Raw genomic sequence first — 12,701 nt, forward strand, 5'->3', positions numbered from 1 at the left:
ATATATTTATAGGATTTATGGACGTCTTTGATCATTGTTTCTATTTACTCTGTAACTTGGCTGGGACAGGGTTTATTATCATCATTTTAGAGATGAGGAAAAGGTAAATCAGAGGGAAAGTAACTTTTTTCAAGGTCACACAGCCAGGGAGAAAAGTTAAGGTTTGGAACCTGGGTCTTCCACAAAGACACACTGCCTCCTTTTCCGCTTAAACACAAAATAGTCACAGGAATGTTCTAATGCATATCTGTTTGGCTTTAATTTTCTTTGCAATTATTTTAATTCACAAAAAGCATGTTTTCTGGGAACACAGATGCACCCAGAAAATCCCATATTGTAGGGATGTCGTGTTCCATCCAAAATGGTCCAGAATAAAGTATCTATATAGGTGCCCATCATAACGCCTCCATCAGATACCGAAGTGCCAAGCAGAGACTGTGGACAGCAACAGAGGATGGAAATGCATGAATTGTGGACTGTACACATTTCAATGTGTGGCCTTTACAGAGTCCTTCAATTAGTTCCAGGACAGCCACCTACGGAAGGGCATGTTGGGAAATAATTAATGTCACATCACTTTGTGTTTCAGGTCTTAGAACAGGGAGAGTGAGAGGCCAGAAGGACAGGAAGGGAGCAGCATGAAGGGTCGCTGTGAACTTTGGGAAGGTTCTGGGAAAACATCAGTTAATAAAAATAGTCCATGAGATGTTACTCAGGGTACTGGCCACCTGCACTTTGTCAAAAAATGTTGATAAACTTTAGTTTCTTATCTGAGACAAATCAAAGCTGCCCCCACCTCACACTTGGCGTCCTGATGCTAAGCCATGTCAGCCCACAAAGGGTGAGCCAGATCCACCAATAGTCCTGTCTGCTAAAGAGTTTCTGTCAAGTCTCAGACCTGGAGGGACACTCCCTACCTGCCCCTGAACCCAGAGCCTGCCTGAATCTTCCTGGATCCTCAGCTCCCACACATCACCTGGTGCATGCATGGAGGCATCCTACCTGGTGCTAGAGCGACTGGTTGGAATGTCGGGCTGCCAAGTGGGACCCTATCCATTGGCGATGTAGCAGCTGAGCTCAAGTTCTGCAGCCCCATAAATTGCCTCGGTTCTCATTAGTGGCAGGCATATAACCATGGTGTAAAAATTTTAAATCCAATTTCCGGTTTTTATTTGGTTTCCTTTTGTGACCTCCCCCACCCATGCAAAAAGGCATTTCCTTTTTATATTAAGGTTCACAACAATAAGAATAGTAAGCCGGCACATCAGTACAGAACTTTATAAGTGGGGGAGATGCAGATGGGGCTGGAATAATGACTTCAGTTTTATAGGTGAGGCATCGACCTGCCTGAGGTCACACAGCTGGCATAACTAAAGCCAGAAGCCAGGGAAGAGTGCTTGAGAATTCAGAACAGCCCACTGAGGAAGAAGGGGAAACAAAAGTGCCATGCCGCGCGTGCTCTTGCTGTGAGGAGCCAAGTGAACATTTTGCCACAGGGCTATAAATAGGTCTTGTGTTTACTGGAGTCTGTGCTCCCATTGGGTGGCAGTCCCCACCTCAAGAATGCAGCAACATGCAACAAACTTTGCACTGCAGCCCGTGGAAAGCAAAGACTCAGTTGTTCCCATCTACTCTGGGTCTTGTGGGACAAATAGGAAGGCTCTCTGGGAGAAGGTCTCTGTCCAGAGTCCTTCCTCTGTCAAAGGTTCAAGGTTAAGACCCCGGGCAGCCGTTCTGTTGTGTTGGAAGTATTCCTTTCTAAATAGATCAGACCATTCCTTCCTGACAGAGCAAGCCGTGATTCCTGAGGCAGGGACTCCATCTGAGGGCTCAACACACAGAATAAACAAACATCCAACCAGAAACCTCACAGAAATTCCTCATTGAATGAGGAAGTCAATGAAGATTCAGCAAACTCCATCTCAAAGCCCCCAAAGTATAACAAAAGCTGAAAGAAAAGTGGGGTGAACTGGTGGAAGGTGTACCCTTGCTGTGTGAAGACAGGCAGCCCAGGGCGTTGGGTTAAAGTAAGGCATCCACGCCGGCGGTGTCAAAGCAGAAACTCTGGCTGGAAATAATCCCAGTCCAGGGGCTGGGAGAGAAATTGTAGACACATCCCGGCTTTGATTTGGCTCAGATAAGAAACTAAGGTTTATCAGCATTTCTTGACAAAGGGGAGGTGGCTGGTGCCCTGAGTAACATCTCATGGACCATTTTTATTAACTGATGTTTTCCCAGAAATTGCTTTCCTCATTTGATCAACATCTATCACTCACCATATGCCAACTCCTTGCAAAGCCCTGGAGACAGAAGGGATAAACCCTTGTTTCTTTCCTAAAGGGTTCATATTCTCCAATTTGGTGTGTTAGTTTCCTTTTTTAAATGGACTATTCATGGACCCTAGATAGGAAGGCACAGGTTTTATGGGGTTTGAAGTATTTAAATATCATAATGTATTTGGCTCCATAGTTTCAATGTTTCACATGTTCCTCCTTCGATTTCTATACAGAAGACCTCTTCTTAGCTGTAGCTGACACATGTAAGATTATATTAGAACAAATTGAGCTACCCAAGGCCAGGGCGGCATATCTGAGGAATATCCTATGTTTAGAATAAAGAGACTTTGGAATCTCAGTTGACCCCTCAAGGCTACCGTGAGTCTCCTGCCTGCACCAGAAAATAGAATGCCCCACAGCCAATCTTGTGAATCCAGGAGTTAGCACACTGGCCAGGCCATGGCGGGCCCATTCCATCCTCAGACAACTGAGACTTTGCTTACAGAAACAAACTACTGACATTTATTTATTTTCACTCATTTCATCTTCCCAACAATCCAATTAGGCAGATGCTGCTACCCCAACTTTGAGGATGAGAATACTGAGGCTCAGAAGAAGTAAACAACATGCCAAGCTTGGTCGCTAAGACTGAGCTCCAAAGCTTCTCCCAAGGGCTCCTGCAACCTCATCCCTGGAGATGACCCTTAGCGAATCCCACTTTGCTCCCCAGCCTTCATGGTGAGTTATTTCCACGGGATGTGGTTTCCAGCCCTGCTCTCTCTTGGTCTCTTTTCAGTTCCTGCTTCCCAGGTGGCATCTCTCCTGAAAGGGATACCAGGTGGAACCTCTCCACTCCTTTGCGTTGTGTACCTGCAGTCAGAAACCACCCCAGCTTTCTGGTGCTCATACAAATGACCCATGGAAACCTTGAGGTCAACTTAGATCCCAAAATCTTTAATTCTAAATATACGACACTCCTCAGGTCAGCTCAATCTGTTCTAATATAATCATATATAAGGACTTGATCTTCTCGGATTTAATAAGACATTCTAGCCTGCTAAGGTTCTTTATACCCAGGCTCTGTCATTAAACATATTTCATGATTTCTAAAACTCCTATGCTGTTGTTGTTGTTATTAAATAAATACCATGGAGTTAGTTCCAACTCATAGCAACCCTATATAGGGTTTCTGAGAAGTGACTGGTAAACTTGAACCACCAACCTTGTCGTTCAAACCGACTTTGTGGTCCAGTGCATTATCCTGCAACACCATACCAGGACTCTTACACAACATGTTATTTTACAACTTTGCTCAAGTTACTGACAAAAAAAGTCAAAGAAAACAGAGGCCTGTGGCCCATCACTAGTGACCACACGTAGACTAGGCTCAGTCTAAGAGGAAGTCTCTCTGGGTGGATAGTGACTCAGCTAACTAGACTCTCATCCTGATGACTGGTCTCCCAACCCAGGACAGCTGGTGGGGCTGGGACATCAGAATGGAAGCAGGCTTTGTTGCTCTGTTACAGCCCTTATGTATACGTAAGCTTAGATATCATATGGAGAGAAGATTAGATTAAGAATCAGGTTGAACAAAGGATTGAATCTTGGCTTTGCCATAACCTGGCTGAGGGGACTCTGGTCAAGTCTTTCACCCATCTGTAAAATGGGATAATAATGGTTGCTTTACGTGGTTACTGAAAAAATTAAATGAGATAAGATACAAGAAAGTACTTGGTCACCTATCACACAGAACATTCTGATGGAGACAGAGGACTAAGTCTGAACTTGGGAAGGGCAGGGAGGGGTCTGACACTTAGTCTCTGTGGGCACCACACACTGCAGGTTCCATTAAGGATGGCTGAGCTGGACAGAATCAGAATTAACCAATAGGGCTTAGGTAAGTCTAGGTCTCTGGTTCCCCTTCGACTGCGTTGTTGGAGTCCTGGGGTTTTAGCTCCCTGAGAAGAGGAAACAGCAGTGAGTATAACACTTCTGCTTCCAACCACCCAAAAACCAAGCAGTGAGACCATGGAAAAGCTTCGAGAACTTCCCCAAAGATACAAGGACACGACTGTTTTACTTACACAACAGAACACTTTTGCTGCCATATTCTGGTCAAACTGGCCAAGGATGATCCGCACGTCATTCCCCTGTGGACAGAAGGACACACAATTAAAGGTAAGTTGTGACAAGTTGGCACATCTAGAGGATGCTCATGTGTCCCAGACTTCTCAGCTTAGAGCCCAGAGCAGAGGGGCAGGGGGCAGGGCATCCCCACCCAGCCCAGCCCAACTTGGATTCTCTGGTTCTTTCTGGGGACAGATTTCCTTCAGCTGTCCCTGGAGCAGAATGCATAGGCTGGAGGGTAAAATTGCAGCTCTGAGGGGCCTGTTTGTTGCTCATGCTCTCCTGGAATCACACCGCAGAGTGATGATAAGATGTCTTTAGTGTTCTTCCTCACTGGGAAACTGAGGCCAGAGTGGAAAAGAGCTTCCAAGGTCCCCTAAACCAAAACACATCTATTTCCATCAAGTTGATTCTGACTCATACAGACCCTATACAGTCTTTCCAAGATTAGAAACCTATATGGAAGCAAACAGCCTCATCCTCCTCCCACAGGGTGGCTGGTGGGTTTGAACTGCTGACCTTGTGGTTAACAGCTCAATGCCTAACCTATAGGGTCTCCAAAGCTGCTTCCCAATAAGGTCAGAAATAAGTCTTCTGGCCCTTTAAAAAAATTGTCAGTTATATATAATCAAAGATGAGGCTTTCTGCTCTACAAGATCTTAAAGCCTCAGAGGATGGCCATGAGTAGGTATATGCATATATTATGTATAAACAACATTTGGCAAGTCAACATTTTTCACATGTACCCAAAATCAGTGCCACCAGGTATATTACTTTTGTTGTACAGCCATCACTGAAATCACCTGCCAAGTATTTTACCACCAGAAACCGAAAACACAGTGCTTCCTAAACAATGACTCCCCTTTTCCCCGATCCCTGGTAGCCAGTTAAAAACTCTGGTCTCTACAACTGCCCTGACCCATTTTTATTTCAAAGAAAATTCTGTGTCTGAAAGTGCTTAAATAGGATTACAGACATTATCTAAATGTGGTTAACAGGTGTATGCCCCCTCATTTACTCAGTCAGTGAACATTTACTGAGGTCTGCTTGAGGTGCTCTCCTAGGGTATGAGGCTTCTGGTTCCATTCTGAGGGATGGGGATCCAGGTTGGGCTTTGCCCATGTAGGAGAATATGCCCTGGCCACATGCCAGCTTCCCCGCATGCCCTCATCCATCCCTGCCTTTCACAGCAGCAAGGCCAGGCCTGTCAGGGGGTGCTCTTTCCTCAGTGGTTGGCCCCTCCTCTTCAGTGGACCTCAAGGCCATTTGATGCACAAAAAAGAGAAACATGTCTTAAAGATCAGTTTTTAGCATCTTTCAAAATTGGAAAGTGCTGACTGGGAGGCCATTTTACTCATCGTGTGCTTTAGCAACATAAAAAAAAAAAAAAAAAAAGGCCTGGATTCTAAAAGCATACTTCATTTTCAAGCAAGAATGGAGAAAAAAAACCAAAAAACCTTCTCTGAAAGGGCTTTCAGAGATCGTTAACGGAGCAGTTGGAGGAAGACAAGCTTTTGTCATCACCACGTCTGCAAAGCTATAAAAAGTTCTAAGCTGTTTCCGCTCTGTGGACATGCTCCCAAGCACACTCCAGGATTTTTCTGCTTGTTGGCTGAATTATTTTAGCATTTCTTGCTTCTAACTGTAGTCATCCACCCATCCACCCATCCATCCATCCACTATTGATCATAACATCTCCTTTCTGCCTAATTGTGTTACTGAACATGGTGAGTAGGAACAATTCATTAGATTTTGAAGTCAGAGAGACCTGTATTCAAATGCTGATCTTGGGTTTTACTTTTCTCAAGCCTCAATTTCCTCATCTCTAAAACAGGAAAATCCTACCTCCTATGTCTCGTGGTTGTAGGATTCATGAACATAAAACTCACCTCTTGACTCCCATGATGCCTCTCTCTTACATCACCTCCTACCTCCCTGGTCACTCCTGCTCAGAATCCACATTGGCTCCCATCTTTTTGCTCCTCCCTAAATGCTGCTGTCTCACAGGGGGTTCTGCCCCATCATTTTCCCTGTATAAACTCATTCATGTCCCCAGGTACAACTCCCCTCTGTGTACTGTGGACTCCCTAATCTCTCTACTCAGCCCAGACCTTTTCCCAGCTGTCCAACCTCCACTTGGATATCTCCCAGCACCTCAAGCTCAACATGTCCCAAGCTGAACTCATAATCTTCCCCACAAGCCAATTCCTCCTCCTGTGTGCTCCATCTCTGAGAACAGTTATCACCAATCTTTTACTCTGCCAAGCTGGAAACTCGGGAGCCACCTTACACTCTTCCCTTCACTTCCCACAACCAAGCAATAACAGGGCCTGCAGGCTGTCTGCTCACTAGATCCCAAATCACCCCATCTCTCCATCCTCATTGTCATCGTTTCCTACTTGGTGAGCTCCAACAGACTCCCAACAGGAATCCTTACCCAGTAAGCCCAGTCCAGAGAGTAGGTCATGTGATCATTCTAAGATTCAATATTGATCCTGTAAAATCTTTCATGGCTTCCTACGGTTTCAGAGTAAACTCTAAGCTCTGCAGTAGAGCATTCAAGATTCTTTATCAACTGACTCCTGCTCATTTTTCCAATCACATTTCTCACTACCTCTCCACAGAAGTCAGAGTGAACCATTAAAACAAGTCTGCCATCCACTACCCATCCATCCACTTTCTCACTCTCTCCCTTCCATTTTCCTTCAAACTCATCCTGTCCAGAAAGCCTGCGCCCCACAACACAGTCCTCTGCCAGGATAACTGCAAATCACATGCTTCATGCCCTAGCTAAGGCCTTCCTCTGTTTGGAAACTGTCCCATAAAGGCTGGGAAACCATGTCCTCTGTGGGCCCAGATCACTGTGTGTTTTCTTCAAGTATGCCGCTAGTCCATTTCCTTGTCCATGTTCCTCTCTGGCTGTGGACAACCTGAGGGCAGGAACTATGTTTGCTTCATTTCTGTCCCCAGTTACTGGCTTGGGGCATGACACGTATGTCAATAAATATTTGTTGAATGGATGACTGAGTGACTGAATGATGTGTACTGTTCCAAGCACAATGCCTGGCCCACAGTGGGTACTCAGTAGCTAGCATCCATTATCATGACGACACTTATGCTGACCCCAGGGCACGTCCATTTCTTAAAGTGAACCAAGGGACCCACATTTCATGGCTGACCGCCTGGCCACCTGCTGAAAGACAAATAACCAGCATTGGCACTTGAGAACCATTTAGTGTCTCTGTTGCTATGACGACCAAGTTGCACAAATCACTTGGTTCTGTGTTCCCAGGCTGTTAGAGGTAAAGGGGGCCCAAAGGATCACTGATGTAGTTAACTCCTTCCTAGAATGGCAAAAGGCTCTCCCCAAGGTTGCACAGCACCCTATAACAAGAGTTCTTGCTTTGATGTCTCCCCATCATCAGAGAGGTCTGAAGAAACACCTCACCCAGAGCCAGGCAAAGCTTGATGTAGGGGAGATGTTCACAGTGAACAAAATGGCACAGAGTCGGCAGGAAGCCTGGGACCAGGGGCTGGGGAAGAGGAGGTTGGCCTGGGGTCTTTATGGGGGCAACCTTGTGAGCTGTGTAGAGTTTTTGGTATTTGTCAGATTGGACTATGTGTATCTCTAGGGCATGAAGAGGTGTCCTGAGAATATGAAAAGTATGACTGGAGACCTGGCTCTTCTTAGGGAAGTAGTAGTTTATGGGAAGATTCTGGGGTAGAAGGGAAGGGTTGGGATTTGGTGAATCTGAAAAGTTTTTTATCACATGCATACTCTCACAAAAGTTCCAGGATCATACTTTCCATGTTGCATAACTTGTATCGTGTCGCGGAAGTCCAGAGATGGGGAAAAGAAAGTCTGTGTGATCAGTCACCCTTATTCAGCTCAAGCCTCCCACCGCCCAATCACAAGCTCTCCTTGGTGGTTGGAGGGCAGGAAGGGGAGTCATGGAGTGTCTGAGGACAAGAGTGAGAAAACAAAGCTGGTGCTCCAGAGAACAGGGACGCTGGGGGGCTTGTGAGAGTAAATGGTTTGAAGTGGAACAAATGACCTCTTTCTCGGGTCCAGGAGGAGAACGCCTGTAGGCTATACATGGAAACCTGTGTTCACACCCTCAAGAGGCTACCTCCACAGGGAAAGGCAAAAACGGAAGAGAAGGGCCATAGGAAGGAGGATGTGCAGCCCAAACCCAGCTCCGCAGAACAGAAGCAGAAGCAGGAACTTTCTCTGGAGAGGAGCTAGAGGATGGCCAAACTCGGGTGGGTGTTCCCCCTCTCTTATCTATTGTCTGGAACCCCTTGGTCTCGGTGACTCACACACATATACACTCTATCTATCCATCCATCCATCCATCCATCCATCCATCCATCATCTATCATTTATCTACACATTAAGCATAATATAGACATGAGGAGCCTTCAAAAACTTCAAGGGAAAAACTCCAATATCTTTTAATTCAATGTTTCCACGAACTTTGAAAAGCCCCCTCATACACACACACACACACACACAGTTGTTGTTATGTACTGTTGAGTCAGTTCCGATTCAGAGAGACCCTGGATAGCGTTTCCAAGGAGCAGACGGTGGGTTTGAACTGCCAACCTTGTAGTTCACAGACCAGTGCTGATCCTACAGTGCCACACCAGAAGTCCTTATACACACACTATTAAGAATCAAATAAAAGAAAAAATTGACACTTAATAAGGATGAAGCAATTCAGATAATTAGTGTGTAATTTCCAGTTTAAAAGGGATCCAAAGTAAAAGTAAGTTAACAGTGTTTGATTGAGGTCTTTCTAACTCTTGTGTGAATGGTCCTTCCGCCTCACCCGAGCAAGCAGGTGCTATTACCATGCCCACTTTAAAAAGGGATAAGCACATGGAGGCTCAGAAAATTAAGAAACGTTTCCAGGTGTACTGGACACCTTGATGCTGCCCGTGTCTCCTCCAACCTGGAGCACCCATCCCAGCTGCAGGGATTTATCCCAAGAGACCATGCCTCCCCCATGCCCATCAGACAGCAGCCAGTGACCAATGGCAGTACAGGGACAGGAAACGCCGTTCCTTTGCAGAAAGGTGGGACTAAGTTGTGCATCCTCTGAGAAGCTGGCCTAGCTCCCTCTGCCTTCTCTTGTTTTTCTCGCCATCCCTTCTGAGAGCACTCCCTCAATACATCACTTCCACAATCTCTCAGGCTCCACTTCTAGATAACCTGGCCTAGGACCCCAGACCATACAGGTAGCATGGCACCGGCTTCCATGCCAGGTAGGTCTGGCCACAGAGCCTAAGCATTAGCCATCCAATATGTATTGTTCCCAGGGCAGCGAAAGCAAGCCCCATCAGGTGTGAGCAGCTGGACTTCCGCCTCCAGCCTGCAGAAACAGCTTATGTGTAAAGCTCATGGAGATTGTGATGTGAAAGGACTGGACCCGCAGATGCCATGCCACAGCTGGTGTTCATTGAGGGGAGCGGGCAAAATATAAGGCTGGAAGGTCAGGGGCCACTGTTCCTGTTCCCCATTCCCTACAGCAGGGAGGTGAGGTCCTGCAGCAGCGGGTGACAGGAAGGCCTAGGTTTACCGTGGCACTAGAGTCTTCTGCCACCCATCTGTCTCAGTCCACTTTTCATCTCATCTCAGTTTCTCAAGTGGCTAGAACCATGGACCTACTCTAGCTATCCCACAGGGCTGCCGAAGAATCAAATGAAACTGAGCGCCATGGTGTAGAATCGGGAGCGAAAGGCTCTGAAGTCCAGTGGGCTGAGCTCCTAGAGTCTGGCCTTGACGAGATGGCCTCACCTGGGGCAGTGGGCACAGGGAAAGGCTGGAGCCCGCTCCTACCTCCATTGTCTGTCTTTGATACTGGGGGAGAATCCAAGAGACTCAGCCTGGACGTTCTCCAAAGTCCCTCCTGGTTCTGATGGACAGATTCCACACCCAAAATGAGTATACTCTCTTTATTTAGCTAAAATTAATCTCTCTTTTGCCTACCAGAAATATCCCTAAAGGCAGAGAAGCAGGAAATATGTACCCTCAAGGAAGAGGGAAGGAGGGGCGTGAAGAGGGAAGAGCCCATAGCAGCCCATTGGCAAAGTGTGACATTTCTTTAAAGGTTTTTATTTCCTCTTAAAAAATTCATGTATATTTAGCATTCTAATAATAAAACTATGTTTGTCTTTATAAAATAATGCTTTTTCTACCCTAACTTTCGGAACAAAAATCAGGCGTCTGGGAATATGCACTATGTCTGTTCGGAAGCTTTGTGTTCCCTTGGGGGGCTTCTATGAAGCCCACTTCCAGGCAGTCAGGATGGGCTGGCTCCTGGCCTGCGTGGCTTTTCTGTGGAATGAAGGGGACGCTTCGGTCTTCCTGTGTTGGGCTAAATAATGACCTTCAAAGATGCCCAGGTCTCTGGACCCTATGGCTAAGTTAGATTGCACAACAAGGAGGGGCGGGAGATGGAATTAAGGCTGCTGTTTATTGACCAAGGAGCCCTGATAGGGCAGTAGCCAATCACTTGGCAGCTAACAGGAAAGACAGTGGTTTGAACCTATCAGTCATCCCCAGGAAGAATGAGGCGGCAGTCTGCTTCCATAAAAGGTTACAGCCTTGGAAACACTGAGGCAGCTCTGCATGGTCCCATAGGGTCACTGTGAGTCAGAGTGGACTCAACGGCGATGCGTTAACTGTTGTTGTTAGGTGCCATCAAGTCGATTCTGACCCATAGCAACCCTGTATAAAGCTTCCGAGGAGCAGCTGGTGAGCTTGAACTTTAGACCTTGCCATTTACAGTGACTCTGCAGTTCAGCGCATTAACCCACAGTGCCACACCAGGACTCCTTCATTAGAAAGTTGTTTTTGGTTTTCCTGAGCCATCTACCTGTTGGGCCCCCTTCCACCGCATGACAGCCCTCAGTGTTTGAAGGCAGCCGTCACTTCCGGAAGAGAGCATTCTGGAGTATCCAGGTGGACCCAGTATAATCACAAGGGCCTCTAGAATCTGAAGAGGAAGGCTGAATAGTCAGGGTGTGAGTAATGCAGTGTGTAAAAGAGCCAACTGACTATTCTATTGCTGGCTTTGAAGATGGGAGGCAGTCACCAGTCAAGGAAGGCATTTAGCTTCCAGATGCTGGAAAAGGCAAAACAAAACAACAAAGAAACAGATTCACCCCTAGAACCTCTAGAAAGCACAGAATCCTGCCAACACCTTGATTTTATCCCATTGAGATCCATTTCAGACTTCTGACCTCCAAAGCTGAAAGAGAACATAATTGTGTAGTTTGAAACCACTCCGTCTGTGGCATTTTGGTACAGCAGCCATAGGAACCTCACTCACTCCCTCTCTGGCAGGTCCTCTCTTCTCTGCCAGTCTTCTTGGGCTCCAGGATCCTCTCTTAGATTGGTAACCAACTGGATGGCTTTTCTGGTCAAAGCTGTACCCTCAATGTAGCACCTGAGACCTAAGGATGCCCACTAATATTGGTGGAGAAACGAGCAATTTTCGTGAATCACTCAAAAAAGAAAACGAAACGTATCTGTGAGCAGCAGGGGCATATTTTCTTCTTTTTCAGATTAGAAAGACTGGCTCAATGCAGAAGTCTCCATGATGCCCTGCTGGAGCTCAAACATGGTATAGATATAAAATACGAATACGAGAGCTGAAAAATGGCCCAGAGGCCAGATCTGACTTCATTTGTCTTCACAAGGAGGACGGAGACTCAAATTCAAAATACGCCCAAGACTGATTCCTATGAAGTAGAGGTCAGACATGCTTCCACCCTACAACCTTCTTTACCCTGTTCTGACACCAACCATCCCTCCCACAGCATTCTCTGCTTCATATCTGGGCTCGATAATCTGTTGTAATGACCACACAGAACTCATTGACAATGCCCATGAGTATGGGGATTATTAGGGAACAATTCAGGATACAGTTCAGGATCAGAAACAACTCAGGATGTGGCAGAAACCCCTCTTCTCTTCCGTACTGCAAACATGCCTCGCTCTTGTCTCCTGCCTGTCAGTTATGTGACCCCTCAGCCTGTACCCTGCTAGGGCAAGTGTTACAAAGCCCCCTTAGCCAGTCTGTAAGCACCAAAGGGCACATTTTGCAAGTCAGCCTTCTGTCCCTAAGCACTCAGCTCTTCTGGATCCATGGGCTGAGCAGCACACAGCTGACTTGTCTCCATGCCACTGCCTCTGCCACTACGGATTCTCATGCTTTGCTCTTCTTTCTTGATGGTCCTGGGATCAGCTTTTCCTGCTTCTGAGATGACTTCTATTAAATTAGCAGGATG

The 12,701-nt window shown here is 46.4% G+C and overlaps 1 protein-coding gene across 1 annotated transcript in view; it reads right to left on the bottom strand.

Annotated features, from left to right (window-relative positions):
* GABBR2 (gamma-aminobutyric acid (GABA) B receptor, 2) overlaps positions 1–12,701 on the bottom strand; it is a 474,372-nt gene that overhangs the window by 215,709 nt on the left and 245,962 nt on the right. The window contains exon 5 of the mRNA XM_006863147.1: positions 4,361–4,426. Coding sequence (XP_006863209.1) covers positions 4,361–4,426 — 66 coding nt within the window. The remainder of the gene's footprint in view (positions 1–4,360; positions 4,427–12,701) is intronic.

Source organism: Chrysochloris asiatica, unplaced genomic scaffold, assembly GCF_000296735.1.
Source record: "Chrysochloris asiatica unplaced genomic scaffold, ChrAsi1.0 scaffold00053, whole genome shotgun sequence".
Lineage (NCBI taxonomy): Eukaryota > Metazoa > Chordata > Mammalia > Afrosoricida > Chrysochloridae > Chrysochloris > Chrysochloris asiatica.